The sequence below is a fragment of the Poecilia latipinna genome, unplaced genomic scaffold (genome assembly GCF_001443285.1).
Source record: "Poecilia latipinna isolate Pla-1442-1.1 unplaced genomic scaffold, P_latipinna-1.0 Scaffold761, whole genome shotgun sequence".
NCBI classification, from domain to species: Eukaryota; Metazoa; Chordata; class Actinopteri; order Cyprinodontiformes; family Poeciliidae; genus Poecilia; species Poecilia latipinna.
In genome coordinates, this window is record NW_015113377.1 from 274,518 (window position 1) to 296,664 (window position 22,147).

Here is a 22,147-nt window from a genome sequence, read left to right on the forward strand (position 1 = left end):
TTCACCATAACCTGGGTTCTCTGCGTCATCTCCTCACCACTTCAACCCCACCTTATGACAGTAATGAAACAAATTATAGTCTTTCTCTACGTTTTGTTGTTTGCCATGTAACAATGAAAAGCAAAGTATTATCAAAACCTCTTCAAACATCTAAGCATAGATATCTGAGCTTATATGGTGTTAAATTTGACATACAGTTTGTTGTACTAATGCATATTACAGCACAGTTATAGGTAGTCTATACATCAGCAGTTATGAACTGATTTATTGTAGACTTAATATGTCCTCTACCCAATAAATCCATATTGTTCCCAAAAAAATCGACTATAAATCTATAATTTAAGAGTTTTATACGGAAGCATAAGTGGAGGAAAACCTGATCCCAATATAACTGCTTAATACTGTAATCGCAAAATCAATCAGCATTTTCTCTTCATTTTTCTTATTCACGTTATCACTACCTATCCCTGAGAACATTAGCATCACCGTCTCGAAAAACTATATTTGATGTTGGCGTCAAAGGCAGTTAAAGTCCATCCCAGTTGGCAGATGTATTACTAGCATGCAGAGTGTGAAGGCACTGGACTTGAAATATATTAACTCACCAAGTATTGCATTGCAAATATCCATTTTGCAACTTGCAAAAGTATTCATACCTTTTGAACTTCTCCATATTTTGTCACATTACAGCCATAGACATAAATATATTTCATTGGAATTTAATGTTATATACAACTGTGAAGTCGAAAGAAACGTATACATGATTCAAAACTCAAATAAAAATTGAAAAGTGCAGAGGGCAAAAACATTCAGACCCCTTTTCTGTGAGAGCAATCATTTGCCGTCAGAAGTTGGCTGATGATTGCTAATGACTATAGAGTCCAGCTGTGTGTAATCTAATCTCAGTTCAAATCCAGCTGCTCTGGGACGCCTCAGAAGTTATGACAATACTGGGGAGCAATCAGCATCATGAAGTCCTAGGAACACACCAGACAAGCCAGAGATAAAGTTATGGAGAAGTTTAAAGCAGATTCAGGCTATAAGAATACTTCCCAAGCTTTGAACATCTCATGGAGCGTTGTTCAATCCATCATCCGGAAATGGAAAGAGTATGGCACAACTATAAACCTACCTATATATATTCATGTTTGTGGTTGTAATGTAACAAACACAGCTAATTTCAAGGGTACAAATGCTTTTGCAAATCACTGTATTTATATATATTGCCAAGAAATCAAATGGCAGCCGGAAAGTGAAAACTAGAGTTGCACAAAAAACTATGTATATATATAGATATATTCCCCTTTTCTTTTGTGTGCAGCTCTAGTTCTCATTTTCTTCCTGACATCTGATTTCTTGGCAGCCCTTTTCATTTTTCTACTTTCTCCACCCTTTCTGCTCCAACCAACTGCTCAAAATGTCCAAATTAGCCCTTGAGCACATCCCGTTCTGCAGGAACTTGTTGGGTTCTTGCCCTTGCTGAGTGACTTTAGATCTCTGTCGTCGTGCTGATCTCACTGTGTCTTTTCTCTCTGCCTAAGCTGAAATCCAGAGCTGCCTGGTGAGTTCAGGGGATGTCGGCTGTGGGATGTTTCAGTGTTTCAGCAATAACTCCTGTGAGATCCAGGGCCTCCACCATATATGCCTCACTCTGCTACACAACGCAGGACGCTATAACTCCCAGGTGGGAATCTGACTGAGCTCATGTCACGCTCTCAGACACACAAGTGAAAGTCATCTGCTCGCCATCACAGCCCTCCGCACTCACAGACGGACTGAAATTAAGTTCAACTTCAGGCAGGAGTTAGAGAAAGCAGATCTGGATACACGTTTTTATTTCATTTAATCCCATCAGTCGTTAAGGTCGTTTGTTAGGAATGTTTGTTGTATAAAGAGCAGGGTATGGTTGTGGATGGTAGCATTGGTTACAGAACGATCTGAGAGGGCATCTGAAATGGGAGAAGGAACAGTATGTCCACTTTACTAGAATAGAAATCTACAAGAAAGGGAAGCAAGTTCTTCTTGTCCTCGGAGTGATGAGGAGCAGTAGATGATGTTCTTTCTGCGTATCTTTTTCAGACGTATTCAAAACAACAGCTAGAGGAGATCTGTTGGGAAAAAAAAACAGTATTTCTGTATATCAGCTATGTGTTGTTTATAAATTTCATTCAAGTCTACGATCCGATTAAATTACACACAACAGCTGTTGTTTTTATGTCTCTCATGAACACACCAGGTCATTGTGCATGAAGCAAGCAGGGTTTTACACAAATGATTAATTTCTCCTGAAACTATTTAGAATCAGGTGTGAGAGTTAAGAAAATGAACCTGAGTGAAGTTGGGCCCCTACATTCTTCAGATCAAAGGAAGGTGGTGCCAAATATTTGTGCTGCAAAAAATTTTTGCATCAATAAATGTTTCCAGAGCAAGCCCCCCCACATTTAGAAAATCAAGCACATTTGGTGTCAATCAAACTTGCTACAAAAATTTTAGCTGCACAAACAGCACAATTAATTAACAAAACAAATTTCTGCGCAAACGTTTGACGTTAATTCAAAGAACTTCATTCCATTTAGCTACAAATGTATTTGCTACAAACAGAATAATGAATAGAAATCGGACTTGCCCATCTAGACACTGCAATTAAATTCCATTTTTCCTTGCAAATTTCACCAAACTGCGGATTCGGTGCTGCATCAAATTCTTCATCCAGTATTTGTGTTAAATCTTCCAGTGTGGTTGTGTTGGTCACTCCGACTCTGGGTGCAACAAACAAATGTGGCACCATTTAAGGTGGACTAAGCAGCATAAGATGTATTGCTACAACTAAAAAACCACAAATGTCCTTCTTACTTTTTCTGCCTGTCATGTCATGTTTGTCTCCTCCAGGGTAAGTCGTACGTGAAGGACGCTCTTCGATGCGTCGCGTTGGGTCTGCGGCAGCGTTTCAGCTGCGTGAGCCGGCGTTGCTCTGCGGTGAAGGAGATGGTGTTCTCGCTCCAGAGAGAGTGCTACTCCACACACAATCTCTGCCTGGCTGTGCAGGATCACCTGGACACCATGGGGAACCTGGTCCAGTTCCAACTCATGTTTCCTGCAGGGTGAGAAAGGCACGCTCATTCATTACAGCTTCTTTGAGCATGAAAAACACTTCATCATTTTAGGAGGGGTTGGAATCATTTTGTTAATCCTAATGGCCCTAAAACAGGAAAGCTTTAGATTGAAACAACTACAGATTGCATCAGTGAACTTTGAAAATATCTGGTTTCCGCAGTTTGAAGTTGCAACAGGACAAAATGTTGAAGCTCTGGGGGTTTGAATACATTTGAGGTTTGATCCCAGTCCTGATTTTAATCTAAAATTAATTAATTTTATTAGTTAAGACTTTCCACGAGGTGCTTCCGTCTTTTCATCAATAGAAATTTTGGTAACACTTCATTGAAGGGGTGTGCATAAGACTGACATAACAATGTCACGAACATAAAGGAGTCTTTATGAACGTTTATGACTGGGGTCATGAAATGTCATTCGGTAAGTAATGACACTTTTAATGCAAAAGGACTTTTAATGCCAGTATTAATGGGACTTTGCATTAAAATATCAAAATTGACACTATTAATGGATGTTTAATGCAACTTTTAGACCAACTTTGCATTAAAAATGTCATTATTTACTAGATAACACTTCATGACAACAGCAAAAAGCATTTATAAAGCCTCCTTCATGTTCATGACAGGTTTTATGCCAGTCTTATGCACACCCCTTCATATGAAATGTTACAGAAAGTTCCTGCCGAAAAATATTTCCTGTTTATTTTATTCTGTTGGATTTTTTATTTTAAAAGCATTATGGCCTTCTGTGGAGGAAGGATCGTCTTTGAGCGTTTTCTCTGTGAATAAATTCCCAACAGGCCGTATGTTGAGCTGATGAACTTCCTGCTGAAGTGTGGAGACAAGATCAGGTCCTGGGTCGGACAGCGACTTCGGGGGCAGTGTGAGCAACACTGGGGGGCGCTCTGCAGCACCTTCACCAACATCTGCCCCCTCGGTCAGTCCGATGCTCCGGGGCTTCCCACCAGCCCAGCGCCCTCCATCCCTGGACCGGTTGCCCCCACTGACCCCCTGCAGCAGCCAACCAGAGAGGTCGAACTAGAGGACGTGACCCCTGATTGGTCGACAGACAATGCTACCCAATCCGAACTCTTAGCATCCTGAACTGTCTTATGAAAAGTTACACAAGGTGCACACAGGGTAAACCAACATTAAGCACTTATATTACCAGTAGAATAAGTAAAAGATGTAGAGTTAGACGAGTTTTCTGTGTAGTGTTGCCAGTGAATGCAAAAGCAGCAATACTTATTCAGTGTGTGGGTGTTTTTGTTTTGTGGAGATTAATATTTTCTCTGAACATATACAGGATGAAAAGCCATTAATCTACCTCACATCAATATTACATTTCATCAGAGGGAAACGCTCATAACACGTTCAGCTCATGTGCGTCTGATGGCTTTAAGACAGAATTAAACATTTTTTAGTCTGTTTTGGTTTTTATCGTGTTGTGCATCATGCATATAGTTAAAGAATAAGCTTCAATAATCTACCTTAAACTCGTAATAATCTCAAAGACATCTGAAGTTACACAATCTGTTTTATACAACTGTTTTGCTCAGGCCATTTTCTTTATTTATAGAGTCACAAAGCAGATGGCTCTAAGTGCATCTAGAGGCAAAGATGCCAAGAAAGTCCAGCATACTGAAGTAATTAGGTCTATTTTTGTGTCTGAGTCCAAACTGGTGGTGCTGAAGAGTTCAGAGATATAAAACAGTGTTTTGCTTGTTATTGCAACTCAAAACACTAAAAACATCTAAAAAGAAGAATCCTGTGAGACGGTGCTTTTAAAACCAGCAAATGATGATGTACCTTGTAAAAAATTACAAATCCCAAACAACAGTTTTAAGCACAATTTTAATAGTTTAAATAGAAAATATTTTTGACATAAATAAAAAGCAGACCTTATTGTGAGCGAATATTTTTCTTTAATTGGTTTAAAACTCTGATTTCAGCACACGGTGTCTGTTCCTGTGTAATGAAAACAGTTCTTGTTTTTGAGAATGCAACAGTGTTTGCTTTGACTGTAAGCTACATAAATATAAATAAATATGGGCAGACTTTCACCAAAGTGCATGCATGTCTAATTTATGTAAAAATATCTGAAAGCACAAATGAAGAAAACATTTAGTCATTTTGCTGATAATCTAACCCAAATAAGCATAGAGTTAGTCTGAAATTATTTATACCACAGGCAGATTTAAGATTTTCTTAATTCAATCATTTGTTTATGACGGGAAATCTCACCCGAATCTCCCAAATATCCATCTTGTTTTTCTCAAGGCTTATTTTGACCCTTCAACATAAATCAGCAGAAAAGCCTTTATTGGCGTTACAATTAAACTACTCTTATAATTGCTGGCAATATGTTATAAATAGTATTTTAACCCTTTAGAGCTTGTAAAACACTTTCGTTTATTGCACCATCTGTAGATTCTCTATTATGTTCAAGTCACGACTTGGAAACATTATTACTTACAGACCAAAACCAATGCTGAAGGAATTTGTTTGAGCTACAACATGTAATTTCTCTTTGAAATAAAACAAAAGTTTAAACATTGTAGCACTTTGCTTCCATGTCTTTTTAATTCCTCCTGCATAGATGTTAAAAACTAGAAATGTAAATGAGCAAAAAACATTTGTACAACATGTTTCTGCCTAAGTTTGACAAATCACGACACATGATGGAAACCCTCCATGTTTGTTCCTGAAGCTCCTTTCACAAGACTTTCCTGTGATGTGAAATAATGTCAAAACATTATTGTGGAGATTTTTTTGTCTTATTAAAACGAAGGAAGAAAGGCACATCTTGTGGAGTTAACATTCACCTTTGGACCAGTTAGCCAGAAAACTCACATGAAAACATCCAGGAACAAACTGAAGTCATTACATTCTGTTGCAGATGCCAACCAAATTTTAGCTTTTCTTTCTTTCTAATTTGAAGAATGTCTAAATGTCCCAACAGTTACTCCAGTAAGTCCAGACATTGTTAACAATCAGGCAGTGTGCAGCTCTAGTCCTCACGTTCACAACTAACCTCCTGCATCCTAAGCAAGGTAACATCTCTTATATTCCTTCTTCTCTAACCAGGTAGTTTCTGCTCTGCTGTTCCTCGTCTTACAATCCCTGCAGGGATCTCGTCACGAGGCAGATGCAGAGCCAGCCGGCTCATTAAATGAAGGGGATGAGGCGTTTCTTAAGGATGTAGAGGACGGTGGCAAAGAAAAGCGCTAAAGCCAAGAAGATGAGCAGCTTGTCTGTGAGCTCCCTGCGGTTGTACTTCAGAATCAGTTTCCTCCCCAGGTGGATGGTTCCCGTCATGGTTTTGAACTCCTCGTTGGCTTCCTGCACTGTTTTAGAGGAGGTGGCTGCCATGACAATCAAAGAGGAGAGGGATGAGTGATCAATAAGCTGGACGACACACAAATTCATAAAAAGATGGGGGTTTTTAAAAAAAATGTTTCTTTACCCAGAGTGCCAATGGTGTCCTCGCTCTGCTTCACCTGCTCTGACATCATCCTGCTGATGGACATCAGACTCTCTGTGATGTTGCTGCTGCTTTCCACTAAACTTTCTTTGGTCACTTTCCTGACATAAAGACACACACAGGCCACAGCAGGGAATCAATCAATCCAGTTTATTTGTATAACACATTTCAGCATCAATGGGTTCAAGGTGCCTTACAGAATAAAAACACAAAATTACTAATTTATAAAGAAAACACGATACAGTCAACAATTTGATGAGTATCATCACTAAAATAATATTAATAATATTGATATTATTGTACACAATAACATCAACTATGTTATTATGTATAATCAATTAAATGCATCTCTAAACAGGTGGGCTTTTAGTCTAGATTCATGACTTTAACAGCACATTTTCTAGGAAAAATGAAGTTTGGAGTGGAAATGCTGCATTTCCATCAACCCCCCTGTGAAAAGTGGTGATGGCAGCATCATGCTGTGAGAATGCATCTCTTCAGGAGTTAATTAAAGGAAACCAAAGAAGAAAACCTGTTAGAAATAGAGCTGCAACCAACGACTATTCTGATGATTAATTGGATTGAAAAAAAATAAAAAACATTATGCAGATTTTTTACTTGACAACTTAAACTTATATTATACAACATTAGAAATAGAGTTTTAAAAATACAAACAATTCAATTTGTTTTCAAATGAGAAAGTAAACAATTCTGGCCTATAATGCAACAACATAGCATTCCTTTAGTGAACACTTGATCATTTGTAGCAAAGGATGAATCTGCAGCTAAAGAAACAGCTCTGCCCTTTCTGCCTTTCTTAGCATCAATAACATCAGGGCTAATCTCTTCACTATGTTTTCAATTATTATTATTATTATTTTTTATCTTACATAAAAAAAATTGCATTTTTTTAAAATTTTGGTTTCATTACAGCTCTAAATGTCTTTTTTTAGTCTGCATTCTCCGTTTAACAATTAAAGTGCAAATTTAGTTAATTATTTCAATTGATTCATAACCATTAATCTAACTAATTGTTTCAGTCCTAGTGAGAACCAACCATGTAAACACACACACACAAGCACACACACAGACAGCGCGTAATGGTTTCAGTCAAAACACATTTATGTCCAGACATAAATTCACCTGAGAACCTGAAACAAGATTTAAAGCTCAGGTGCTTTTTATAGTCTGACTGAGCTATTCGCATAAAAGAAGAGGCATTTAAGAGACATACCACAAGAGGCTCGTAAATACAAAGGCAGCAAAAATGGTTCCAGAGCAGACTGAACTCAAAGAGACTTTTTCAGCAATGTGTTGGTCCATTACATTGAATTAAATCCCAATAGCACACACTGTTGTTTATAGCTTTACAAATGAGCAATTAATGGAGAACGACCAGATCTGAAAATGAAGTATTGCTCACCTCACTGTCTAATACGAGGAACAAGCCTGAACAGAAACTTTGCAAAGTAAAACCTTGCAAACAATTTTAGGGAATAGGCACCAGCTGCTGGTCTAACGAACCTCCATAAAGCAGGAGGTTTAGCAGCTCGGTCCTCTGAGGCAGTCAGGCATGTGTTTAACACATTGCTAAGGAGGAAAGGCATCCGCAGTGTGATTAGAGATCTTTTACTGTTTTGTAGAAAGAGCTTCAATTAACAACAAAATGCTCAGCGACCAGGTTTGGCACTTCGAAAGCCTCAGCAGAACTTTACTGACCTCTGTCTGGTGCTCGGGCTTTCTCCTCCCTGCAAAAGCTCGTCTTTTTCCATGTTGTCTATGGCGAGTTTACAGGCCAGGTTGGCTTTCCGCCATGCGGTCTGGTTGCTGGAACCCACAAAAATATCAGAACTAACTTAGAATACTGTAAGTGGTGTCTTAGATTTATTTACCTTAAGCAGTTCCTGTGAATCCTTCTAATTTGAATTTACTGTAATTAAATACAACTGTCAGGTAGGTAATATGAAAACTGCAAAAACCGGATGGATGGATACATTGAACAACCAAGTTTAAAAGCCTGATGTTTCATTTGATTGATTTTTTTATCTGCCCCTCGAAGCTTAGTGCTTCCATTTACAACAGTCACATATACAAGTCTAGAAAAAAATAAGAGACCACTTAAAATGATCAGTTTCTCTGATTTTACTTTTTACAGGTATATGTTTGAGTAAAATGAACTTTGTTCTTTTATTCTATGAACATCTGACAACATGTCTCTGAAATTCCAAACAAAAATTTTGTATTTGTTTGCAGAAAATGAGAAATGGGCAAAATAAGGAAAAGATGCAGTGCTTTCAGACCTCAAATAAAGCAAAGAAAACAAGTTCGTAATAATTTAGGAACAATAATACTAAAGTTTTAATTCAGGAAGAGTTCAGATATTCGGTGGAATAACTACGAGGTTTTCAGTGGAGTTCAGTGCAATGGACTCTTCATTTTTTCCAGAGCTGTAATTATATATTATTTTGTCATTAAAAGTTATATGCAATAAGAATTACTGACAGAGTGAAACATTCATGTGTTTGTGTCCAGACACCTCAGCATTTGGCGTCGCTGGCTCTCCGTCTCCATGAGGATGGACAGTCTGTTGGATTGTGTGTCTTGCTCCTGAGCCATCTGCTCCAGATCCTGACAGCAGCAAAAACATGGCTTCCCTTGACACATTTCCATTTCTAAAGTAAGAAGTTCCAACACAGTTTGTATGTGGGGCAAAGACCTGACCTGTATCCTGAGCCGCAGCTTGTTGAATTTCTCTTTGACCCGAGAGTTGAGCTCTGCGAGAGCAGAATGAGGTCCAGGACAATTAATGATGTCCTGCAGATACAGAAAAACATAAAGGTGCAAAGATAACAGCCTGTGAACGCAGAAAGGTTAAATTATACATGTGAAGTTTAAAATGTTTCTGTGAGCAGAATGACAAGATTATAGCTTGTCACAAATTCTGGCTGTCATAAATCTTAAACCAACCAACATTTTTTTTTAAATATAACTTTCAAAGGGGGCAGTGATTTCAACCTAGAAATGTATTTTTTTTTTCATTCTTTTAACACATACTTGGAGTGTTACTATGTTGTTTTGATTTTTTCATGTATGTTTAAGAAATCCATTAATCTTCAGTGGCAACCATTTGGGTGAGCCTAAACATAGTTACTTGATTGTAGTGTAAAACAGAAGTATGTGCCTGGAAAATATATAATAAAAGTTTAAATCTACAACTAGAGCTCCACATAATAGTTAATACTAGTAATCATTGCACTTATAATCTGTGCAATATTGTAAACACAAAGAATGTTGAAGATTATTTATAATTCTTTCACATTAATGAAGAGGAAAATGTTTATTGGTATTGAGTCAAACCATTTTTATAATTTTTGACCAGTTTTTTTTTTTTTTTTTGCATCTTTCCACTTGTATTTTGATTATTAATCATAATATGTCCCCAGTATTTGATGTTCGAAGACATTCTTCACATAACCATGATCTCTTGCGTGTTATTCTTTGGTCTTTTCAGATATTTTCTTTATTATTTTATATTTTAAACTAAAAAGTGTTGGTTGGTTGGTTGGTTGGTTGGAGTGTTAGGGGGAGACAGATGTTGCTTTAAAAGTTGTCAGAAAGCTTTCGCAAAAAAAAAAAAAGAAATAATCAATAAAATAGAATAAAAAAATAAGCTCATTTCATGTGGTGACGAAACAGCGGAACAGAAAATTATTATTATTAAAACAAAAAGACAAATATGATATGATTGAAGTTATTCCAACTAACTGATGCTAAGCTAACTTCAATGGTCAACATTTAGCACCACCTGTGTGCGTTTCATGTCAACTTCTCCCAGTAACACATGAAAATCACCATAAACAACAACTGAGCTCTTACCTGAGTGAGAGCCTTTATCTCCAGGTCGTATTTTATTATTTCTTGTCCGCAAATTCGGACGTTTACGTCCTCCGAGGACGCCATTGCTATTTTGATACGGAAAGCTGCAGGGCTTAAAAGAGACCAATCCGCTTTAGGCGAAGCTATAATCTAATTGGCTGAGGCCGTTTCGGTCTTCCTGTAATTATAAAATATCTAATTTTGAAGTAGATTTCTGAGTGGTTGGAGTATTGTTTCATGTGCTTTAAAAAATAATTAGAGCGGTAAATATAGGGGGGGAGAGGAAAAAATGCATTTAGAAATCTCTTAAAAATGTTTAGCATCTGTTGCTTATCAAGATAAAACTTTTATTATACCTCTAGAAATTTATTACATGGCTGCCAGCAAACATTAAACCCATAGGAAGCAGTTGTTAGCAGCAACTTTCTTTCTTTCTTTCCATAAATCAAAATAACAAAAACAATAACGGTAAATTGTGCTATAAATTATTCAGCAGATAATTGCTCTTTGTCTGTTTAGTTTATTCACTAGTAATGTTTGTGGACCTGAAGATGTTCAGGTTCGTCAGATAAACAACCACTATTTTAAACCCTTCTTTATTAATCTGCTCATAAATGACACCGAATACCATAAATAATACTGTATTTGTTAAGTATAAAACTAAAGAAGATTGCTACTACAGGAGTGATGCATTTAAATGCTCTCTTCCACTTCAAAAAACTATGATACTGTAAAATGGTTTTGATCTGCCACTATGTATGTTAATCAGCACAAAGGGGCCAAAACTTAAAAAATAAATAAATAAAAGTATAGTAATGCCAGGCTAGGTTTTTTTTTATTAATATTTTTCCTGTACGTTGGCTGCTTTTTCATTTTTTTTCTGTTTGTAGCTGTCAATTTTAGTGAAAATTATGTTCTTTATGTAAAAAAAAAAAAGCCTATTACAAATTTATAATTATTCCTGTTTTGTCTTATTGCTTAATATAAAGAAACTAGAAGTGGCTCTGAATTTTCACAGTGCTTGTGAAAGTCCACAAGTCTTTTAGTTGTAGAAAATATTGCTCCCTGCCCTGGGCAGAATGGACTGAGCAAAAAAATTATCTACCATCTCCTCTCCGAAATGAGTTTTCTTTTAACTACACACTTAGAAGTAAGTGTGTCCAAGGATGAATAATTTATCAGAAGGTGGTAAATCCATGGATTATAAGGACTCTGAAGTGTATACAGTTCATATCCTGACACAGACAGGTCAAACCTGATATGGATTATTTTATGCTCTACAGACTTATATTCAAACTTATATTCTATACTTTAAATTACTCTTGAAAACATGTTGGTTTTTTTTACCATCTTGACTAATAATTTGAAGCAGGAAACAACCAAATGTCACTCAGATTTGCACGTATGCAAACCTTAGAAGTGTAAAGATTGTATATGCATTGACAATCAAATGTCTATAAAAACTACACTCATGATTCAGATTGTACAGTTAAATAGGTGAATAAATAAAATTCTGCATTCACCCTTTGTGAAAACTTATAAAATATTTGAAATATAATATAAATAACAATAGACTGAAGTTGGACAACCCTGCATTAGAAGAAACGTCGCCTAAGCATAATCATGCATAATCTGCATGTGCTGGTCTGTATTTGAATGTATTTTTAATGCACCTTATATCAATTCAGACCCAGTGCCTTTTAGACACTTTGTAAAACTTTGTTTTGCACTACAGCAGTTCCTTGGACAGATAAAATGTCAAAATAAGAACGAAACAGGAGTCAGAGTGGGGTGCTAATGGTTTTTATTGTTTTGATATTAAAATCAATAAACATAATCAGACTAACGTGGTTACAAGCAGAGCTGCAGTACCAACACCCGGCTGATACATGACAGAAAAGAAAGAATGATTTAACACAAAGTTAGAAAAAATAAAGAGGCACAAGAACACAACAGAGATTCAGGGCAGGTGTCTGACAAAAACTGTCAAACTGAAACAGAATGGGCCATTACAGTACAAACCGAGAAAAAAAAAAGTCTTACGTTTCCATGCCTGTGCATAAAGCCACCAACTGTGCCTCCAAAAACAAATGCAATGTAAAAGAAAAACGTTAAACCAAAAGTATAAACCCAGCACAACATTTATTATATAACATAAATATAACACATGTCAAGATATTGTATTTAAACAGGCATATATGTGAACTACAAATATAGACGTCATTGCTAAAGAGAGGATCAAGTTAGTTTCAGCAGGATACACGTTCTGCAGGTTTTGCTTCTTTACCAAATTAGAATCACCAAGAGATCTATTACAGAGCACTTAGCAATGAAGTTCAGCCTTCCTACAGAAACTGGGGAGAGGAACACACACAGGACTAACTACAGAAAGATCCCATGCTGTTGATCTAGTAGAATAAGGTACCATACAAGACCAGAAGCATCATAACAATGGCATGTGGAGCTCAGGATGGCCGATACCTTCCACATCCTCTCCAAATGTTTGGGCTTGTATGGATTTCCTACTAAAAATTGACGTACTGTCTGCTCTTATTCTTAGAAACAGAAGAAAATAAACAGAACAGATGCTTTACTTTAAGAGAAGCATTTTTCTTTTTTGTTGAACGTCTCTCGTGTGTTTTGGCAAGTCTGGAAGGAGATGTAAATCACTGCAGTGTTGGTTTGTAAGATTGGCGAGTGTAAAAGTAGATAGTTTTGCTGTTATTGTCAAAGATGGGTAGTTTTTTGCTTTAGTTAAATCAGTCTGCAGAAGAGGAGATGAACCCCTCCCGTATTTATTCACTCCAAGGGAAGGTGAGGGGTCTCTGCCCACCAGCCTTTCGTGGCCCCTTACTAATCTCCGGGGCTACGAGACAAGACACTGCAAACCAAGCCCTTCTTCAAAAGAAAGCAAATAGAGTTTAAGAAATAATTTCAACAAAACAAAAAACAACAACAACAGGGAACGTGGTAAAAATCTCAACATTTCCACTGAAGTTCTTTTAACGGCAAGTGAGCCATCTTCTAAGGTGAGCGCTAAAAGTTGGTTTAGCTTGATGTAACCTTTGGACCGCATCGAACCTTTAACAACAATTCATGAGTTTCACAGGCAGAAATTTATCACCACTCTGTGAAATATTATTCAGGGAAACTTGCATATCATTTGTAAATAAAGAAAAGTGGTTTATCACCAACTTTAAACTGAGGGTCAAAAGGTGCTTCTTTATATATTAAAGCTATTTAACTCTTTAACTTGAATTGATTTATTTCAGTCATTCAAGTCCTTCGAAAGTGCAAAGGAATAAAAATATCCTCACAAAGGTAGTTTGCAAGGAAATCTTGTCTGGAGAATTTAATACTCTGGTTACAAATGGTGGTTGGGATCTCAATATGAGTCTTAATAATAAGCATCAATCAAATTGATTGCTGTTTGCATATTTTCACTTTGATCGGTGAAAGAGATTACCGTACAAATGAGTTATTCCAGGTTAAAGACTTACTTATTTGTTTAGGCTGTTTGCAATTTGTCCCTTTCACAATTTGTATGTGAAAAACTATTTTATAGTCATGGACGTAACTACAGCATCTCAATTTATTTATCTCAGTAGTTAAAATGTCAATAGTAGAGATAAATAATCATAAAAGTAATTAAAACTCATCTTTAGTTGAATATTATTTTCTAAAAGACTATTTTTCTTTTTTTTTTTTTACACATTTTTGCGTCTTACATTGTGCACTTGTTGAAACTGATTTTTAGGAATGGTTATTTTTTCAGCTTTGTGAAATAAGAACAGGTCTACTAATAAATAACAAATCCTAACTGATTATAGATACGAATCTATCAATTTTACCATGATTGGCAGGTCAACTTCTGAATCTTTAGATATTTTCTATCCATTAAAGCATTAAGAAGCTGAATGCAGCAGATTTTGGTCTAAAACACACATCAACCACAGATGCACTTTTGGAAGAGTTTGGTATAAAAACATTTAAAAAAAATAGTCTAAAGCATAAATGTGAAACATTTAAAAACATTTTAAAAAAATAGTCTAAAGCATAAATGTGATTATCCTTACCAGAAAATATGCTCTGTGCTATAGATGTTATCAAAATAGGAAAAAAAAGAATTGGTGTAGATTGGAAAATGCCTAATCGATTGCTGATTTATTGAATTTTTGCCACTAATTTCCCAGAAATTAAGTTTGAGAAGTCATTCTGGTTTCATTGTGATTTGCACCTGTGAATCTCAAGATGTGTGTCTGACTTTCTATTCTCAGTGGAAATACTTTAAAATCTCAATTTAATCATATTTGTCTCATTGCATTTTAAATTACAGGCCTTCACAAATAAATATCTCATATTATAAACACTGGGAGTGGGGGGAAATATAAAATATAATTTAAAACAATATAAACATTTGACAGAGTTAGCATAAATATCAAACTATAATATTAACGACAGAAAGGTTTAAACATATTAGCAAGAGTAGCCACATAAAAATATAACATTCGAGATCTTTCTCTATCATAATGACCAGAGTCTCCCTTTGAGCTTCCAAACATATACGAAGAAGAAAGAAATAAAATCTCCAGACACTCTTTCATCTGTCTGTGTGATCCTGCTGAGGAAGACGAGTCTACATTCATCAGCAAAGCAGCAGCGGAGGAGTTTTACCTCGCTATGTCAGCGTACAGCAGTCAGACACACCAGACTGACCGGAGTCATCAACAGAAGGAATAATATGGCTAAAATTCAACACAGCCATGTTACTGTAGCACCCAGCCAGGGACAGATTATAGCACCACAGTTTACCCCCATGCTCAGTTTATCGCTTCATCCGCAACCTGCGACTCAGTGCCAACACTGACTTCACGGAGGGGTCTGGCACTTCATTATAGCAAAGTTAAAAAATGGAAAGTGTTCTTTTTTTTATTGGTTTTCTTTCTTTTCTTTTTTTTTTTTTTTTTTTTTACTGTCACATAAAGGTCTCAAGAGGCAGCAACACAGTGCACCACGTCAAAACCTCAGAAGAAGAAGAATGCATTGATATTGACCAGGTAAAAAGCAGGCCCCGAGTCTCCCTCTGTCACTGACACAGTGGAAGCTTGCTCTTCTCTACACAAACACACCAGCAGTGATAGCAGCAGCAGCCAATACAGCGTACGATATTGTGGCGTAGTGGGCAGAGAAAGAGTTTCAAAAAAATAGAACTGGGTTTCCCAAAACAACATCGGGTTCCACTATAATACTAAAGGGAAATACCGTCAGAAAGTAATGCAACGTCGGGAGAGAGAACCTGTTTAAATCTGCTGCTAACGGTTGATTACACTGTAAAATGTGTGGAAGTTAGATAAAGCAAGGTTTTCAGTTTATTTTTGTATTTCAAGTTTAAGTTTTGGAAAACCCAGTCCATTGTTTCTGTGGGGAAATCCCCTCCAGACTGACAGAAGGTGCAGATTTGTGTTTTATATATTTGATTAAGGCACCTGGTTCAGCAGGCATCATAATTCAAAATATTGTCTTTTCTCTGTAAGTGTAAAAACCAAGGGCAAGGTGAGTAATGCTTTTGGTCTTTTGACTATCACAGGAAAAATATACAAGGAAAAAAAAAAGAAAACAAGGAGGGGCATGTAGGGCAAATATACTGGAAATCTGTCATAAACATCCTCAAGCCTCTTTGTGCTCATTCAATAGCAGCAAGTACAAAATCAAATCACTGAGAGTACAGAGAGCCCCAAAAAGCCATGCAACAACTTTGTGACAATGAAATCCATTTCTTATGTCCAAATCATTTCCCAAATCTGCAAGGAAATTAAAATGCAACAAATTCTCTCAGCTTAATGCAAGAAGTTACCCAGCAAACACACAAGCCTTGCTGCTTCTCATTCTGGGAAGAACAGGGAACGTCAGTGACACAACCTCAAAACCTGAGGCGATTTTACAAAAATAGGGTTGTACGTTGAAACAAAACAGAATATATTTGAAATGATACAAACAAAACTGGAAGCCAGACTTTTGGGTCATGACAATACAGCCAACAGTTGGGAGTCAAATGAACCCATTATATAAACATTTTGGATAACACTTATTTTATGGATGCTACACTAAGAAGTTTCCAAGAAAAAAAAACACTAGTTGTATGTAATTTGATACCAGTTAAGGAATAAAAAGAGGAAACAGTGCAACAAGCTGTAAAAACACTGACTATCAATTGAAACTGCTTTTGCAAGCAGCTTTTCAGACGTTATTTTAATTAAAAGTTCTTTGCTGCCTTCCTTCAGGCTTAAAAAATGACAGCACAAGTTGGGATCAGTAGAGTAAGTTGTTCCTAGCTACAATAAAACATGCTAATCACACTATGTCTTGGAATAAAATACAAATGCTGGTAAAAGCGTGCTTATTAAGTTTTTTAAATAAATAAGTATATCATTGCATGAGAGAACTGAGGATTTTGGAAAGATTGATGTGACTTGGCAGTTCATCAAATGTTACACTCCACCTTATTTCCTTATTTTTACTATTAAAATAATATGAATATTTTTTTTGTCACTGCAGCAAGTTGTAAACAAACAATTTTATTAAATGACTCATTTATTACAGTTTTCTAGACATTAGCTGTCATTTTTACCTTCCTATAAGCCTGAAGATATTATCAGAGTTAATAAGGTAGTAAGTTGTTGGCTGGAAAAAATGCTAATGCCGTAATATATTTAATTAATTAACACAAGCAAAGTAGATTAAAGAAACTTTCAGTAGCTTTAAATAGAGCTAAATACATTCAAATGCAGCTGTAGATTTAAAATTCAATATTTCAAATTTTAAAAAGCGTTTTAAGTGCAGTAACTTTATAACAATAGCAAGATGCAAAGAAATCAACAATATAGCAAGTGAAGTGGTCATAAATGTTTATATTTATTTTTTATACAACTTTCATTAAACACCATTTTTTTCTTTACACTAATTTCAGAACTACAAATCCTAATTGTTGTTAGCTACTGTGATAAATGTTCATAGTGCTGTGTGTCTTACAAAATAGATAAATTATATAATTCACAAGTACATAAAATAAACTTAAATTCACTTTAATACAGGTACATGTGAGGTTTCTGAATTTTGAGGTTGGACAAGGTTTGCATAGCTTTGCAAGTTATTAAAATTCAAATCTTCCCATTTCAAAAGGATAAAATTACTACAAAAAAATAGTGTGGAGCATAAATTCAAAATTTGGTTTTTTTTAAATCACTACTTTAAAGACTATATTAAGATTTTATTAAATGAAACAGCAGAATTAAAAATGTTTTCATTAGATGACATTTGTTGCCACGGTTTAAGCTAGCATGAATCTAACCTCAGTGCTAACAAGCTAGCATGTTGCCAGGTTTTGTAAGACATAATCTTTAAATTGTTTTAAAATACAAAGTTTCAATTAAGCCAAAGTTTTAATTTTAGACTGTTTTTTTGTTTTGTTTAGGTAATTTGGTGCTAAGACTTTGTATTTTTTTCCCATTAATTCCTAAAGTCTGTTACAACTTATGCTATCCTTTAAGCACCTGGAGTCAGCAGTAATGGATAAAAAAATTAGAGAGATACCTACAAATTACGTATTTTAAAAAGTTATCTCAAGTCTTCCAATCCATGTATTTATCTTGCTTGTGAAAAAATTCAATTATATTATATTTACCATAACTATCAAGTCCAAATTATTACTATAAATAAGTACACTGCTAATATCCTCAAAGGACTTGTATGAAATATAGTCCTTCATCTGGTATGGTATTAATAATTTAACTGAACAATCAATGAGTCTATACTGTGAAAAAGATGGAAACTTCTCTGAAATTATATGATCTGACAATGTATATCACTGAAATAATATACATTTTTTATTTGATTATGGCTAGTTTTGTCAAGCCCAAGAAACTGGCTTTTACAAAAGAAGTCATGCTATGCTGAGCAACATTTCTAACACAAGTCAATAACAGAAACTCCTGCTGTTCAGAGAAAGAACCCATGTGAATCTTCTTCTTACTGGTCCAACAGCAAAATCCCACCATTTACAGAAAACTAATGGAAACACTTGGAGTGGGGGAGGGAGGGCAGCACTTCTTGGATGACCAAACATTATCAGCACCATGTGACAAACCCCAGTTGGATCACAGCTGGACATCAGAGTCGAATCCTTCATGAAGGGAACATGTTGCAGATTCAATTTTTTTGTTTGTTTTAAATGTTTGTGTCAAAGTCTGTTGGCCTTTGTTTTGACTTTGTGTACAGAGCATTGCACCATAGTGATTGACATTGATAATTCAGAACACAGAGACAGACAATATATTTTTTGTACAGAGTAAAGAATGGCGACAATAACTGGAATACATAAATATATTTTTCTTTCGATTTTATACGTCATCACATGTCAGATAGAAGAACAGTATTACCCTGATTTGCTGAAGAAGAGCTTTATGGTATCCACATAGCTTTTATTGAACAAGAGTAGCACAAAGTTACACACTCTATTAGCTTAATAGTTACTGTATAGGATTTTTTTTTTTAGAACTAAAAAGAATAAGGAATAGTTTTACTGGCGTGGATTCTCACTCATTTCCTTGACTATTAAAATGCCACAGAGTCTCTTGGTTTGAATGTAAAGTTGCACAGCTTGCGCCTATCATGTTAAATGTAAAAACCTGTGAGGACTCTCTTAAAAATACAGCCTCGTGATCGACAGCAAAACATGCGCGCCTTTAATGTCGGCCGGCCATCAACCAGCGGCCCTTTAACCACTGTTGGCCCCCTGACAGACCTGGCATCGGGTCACAGCTGGAAAAAGGCTTCGAACACCGTCACAAAAGACACACGAGTCCAGAAGTCCAGACTTCTGAAGCCAGTTTCCAGCTATGGATCGCCACGTCTGCTACTTCAGTCAAGGTTGTTTTGAGCCAATAAGGCTGAATGGTTTTTTTTTGTTTTTTTTTTACCAGACTGGCAGAACAATGTTAGAAACCCGAGGCATGTCCTTTTAGCTACAAACATGTCTGCCATGTTGTTATTTTTGTTTGTGTGAAGTTATTTCAGAAGGCAATAAGTGTCCGGATTGAGTCTCCACTTGTAATTGGCTTGCCATACAGTACAGTGATATAGTAATATCCCCTAAGGCGGCCCGGAAAAACACCTTTGGAGCGAGCTCTTCCCAGCCGCCCAAGGCTAAACCCCCTCCTCCTTAAGTCACAAGTAGAAATCAGTTTACAAATGATAACAATATAGCTCTCTGAAGAAATGTGTCTACACTGTACATCGCCCTGAAGAGGAAGCCAAAGCAGAATCAGTTTTTCCATAGGAAACCTCTACTGAAGGCAAATGAATCATGACGCCAAGGGGGTCAGCATCAGAATCAAACGTAGGGGCCCTGGAATCAAAACCCTCTTTTTTTTCATTTTGTTTTGTTTAAGACCACAAACATACCATAACTCCCTGACCAGGAAATAGACCGATCCTGTCAAGACACTGCACTTCCTGAAAGCCAAGCAATGATGCTCTCTTCCTCCCTCTGAACACCTCATATCATTTCATGGCTCAAGAAAATTTGTAGATCTAACCCCCGTCAGGCCACACACGTATATTACTTGCTAGTTCATAGACCTAGCTGTGTCAGGTAATAGACTCATCCGAGCAAGTAGTCATCAAGTACACTTGCAGCATTCACACGAGGCCGTTTAGCAGCAAATGGAAGAAAAAAAAAACATTTCTTTTTGTTTGTTTTTTCATTTTTTTGGACAAAGTGCTGTTGTCTTTTTAAACATATAACATAATCTATACATATAACTAACATTTAGAAGATACATATTAACTCATAGCTTATTTACAAAATATATAACTACTAAGAAAATAACTATGGACGGAAAGGGGAGAGCAAGTCTTTAAGCTACAACTAGTCAAAGAAGTCAAATGTGAATATTGGAAACTTATCATTCTAGTTTCAAAAAAGAAGCACCATTTCTCCCTTTTTAGACAGAAAAGGAAATTAGCTATTACCCAATCATGAAATACACACAGAGGAACGCTCACAGTCATTAGAAAATGCTCTGGAAATAACTTTTGATCTTCACACTGCCCTGGAATAAAAACAAACTCATTCATGAATTCATTTTGAGTCCTAAAATTTGATTATGGTTAATTTGAGGATAATTAGTTGTTCGGTGAAACAGGTGGAAATAAAAATTTGATGTGGGAGAGTGCATGGTGTGGCATAAGCAGTGCAATATGTACTTGTAAGTAGCTAATTTTGATGCAATAACGAAAGGCGAGGCATACAGGTCAACAACGCAGCTCGAAAGGTAACAATCCCAGGAATGCAAATGTCCCGTAATTTAACGATTGATTCTGAAACAAGAAGCACAAAGAAACTTAAGTACCTGATTTTTAATCTGACTGAGCTCAGCCTATAGAAAACACCCTTTTTATTCCTGTCACTGAATGCACCATAACTAAAAACAACGTTCTGCAAACCGCAACACTCATCAGTGGGGAAGTTCTTACCGAGCGAAGAAGACTCAAAGTTGTCTATTTTTGAATGACTGAGCTGTTAAAGAATAAAGTATTTTCTACAGAGAAATGTTGGCAGTTCATTCAGAGAGTTAGGCATTGTCATGTTGCACTTTGGGGAGTTTTGTGTCTCACTGAAGTGGCAAATTAGCATAGAGCAGATTTTAGTAGATAACAAGAAGGCGCTTTGGAGTACTGCAAAGTTTCACTCTTTGTTTGTGAGCTTCCAGCTTCTCTATGATGAAACATGTTGGATTGGAAAATGTTGGGAATTTGTCAGAGATTAGGTAAGGATCCAGATGTTCTAGTGGAAAACACAAAGACTGCTGCTCAAATCTAGGAATGCTAACTGCTGGAAAATGTCAATCTCATCATCATTTTGTCTTTGTTCTAAAATAGTGACTCATTTCTCACACACAGTGTAAGATTATTACTCTTATAAGGCCATAAAATGCTTTGAATGCTGATAATTATAGATCTCAATTAGAAATATCAGCAGGTAGAGGTTTGGGTGAAAATCAGTCCCAAATCTTTTATTGGTGCGTCTCTGCTAAAATGTAAAAGCTGCTGATTCCAGGTCAGTGTGAAGCATCTTTTTGAGCCGCAAGACAAAAACAGTCTGTCCTCCATCTTCCGGCAGACCGTTCTAATGACGGCGGCTTTATGCCACATCGTGTCTGAAATTATCCAGTCCTCGCTCTCTTTCACACAGTCAGTGAAGGAGATTATTCGATCAGCCCGTCTCTTCTTTTTCTCCATAACTAATTCTCTGACCTATGAATACCTAAAAACCAAAAAGCAAGACTAAGAAGCAGCTTAAATACAAAAATATACTGTTTTTTGTTTGTTTTTTTTCTCTAGCTTTTTAAATGCAAGGACAGACTTCAGAAATGTGACATGCTTGAAAACAAATCACTGTCATGAAAAGTGGCATTTCATAACTCATAGATGTAGCATTAATGCTTCTATGTACAGTACTTTAAAACACAACTCAGATAATATTCTGCTTGTGAACTAGACCTTGACTACATACAGAAATCAAACAAGTGACACAGGAATATTTTGGTTATTTCAGGGAACATCTTGACAAGCAAAAAAAAAAAATAATATTAACTTAGCTTATCTACTAGCTGAGCGC

At 36.2% G+C, this 22,147-nt stretch overlaps 2 protein-coding genes across 2 annotated transcripts in view; one reads left to right on the forward strand and one right to left on the reverse strand.

The window, feature by feature from the left end:
- The window catches only part of stc2b (stanniocalcin 2b), a 9,773-nt gene extending 4,600 nt beyond the window's left edge, over window positions 1-5,173 (forward strand). The window contains exons 2-4 of the mRNA XM_015046018.1: window positions 1,542-1,684; window positions 2,890-3,101; window positions 3,911-5,173. Of these exons, the coding sequence (XP_014901504.1) occupies window positions 1,542-1,684; window positions 2,890-3,101; window positions 3,911-4,214 (659 nt within the window). The 3' untranslated portion in view covers window positions 4,215-5,173. The remainder of the gene's footprint in view (window positions 1-1,541; window positions 1,685-2,889; window positions 3,102-3,910) is intronic.
- A 244-nt stretch (window positions 5,174-5,417) lies between these two features.
- bnip1b (BCL2 interacting protein 1b) lies at window positions 5,418-10,748 on the reverse strand. Its single transcript, XM_015046019.1, has 6 exons — window positions 10,471-10,748; window positions 9,316-9,408; window positions 9,131-9,222; window positions 8,314-8,421; window positions 6,577-6,695; window positions 5,418-6,475 (listed from the first exon to the last, which is right to left on the reverse strand). Exons 1-6 carry the CDS (start codon window positions 10,552-10,554, stop codon window positions 6,279-6,281), a joined length of 693 nt encoding a protein of 230 aa, XP_014901505.1. The 5' UTR covers window positions 10,555-10,748; the 3' UTR covers window positions 5,418-6,278.
- Between the last annotated feature and the right edge of the window lie 11,399 nt (window positions 10,749-22,147).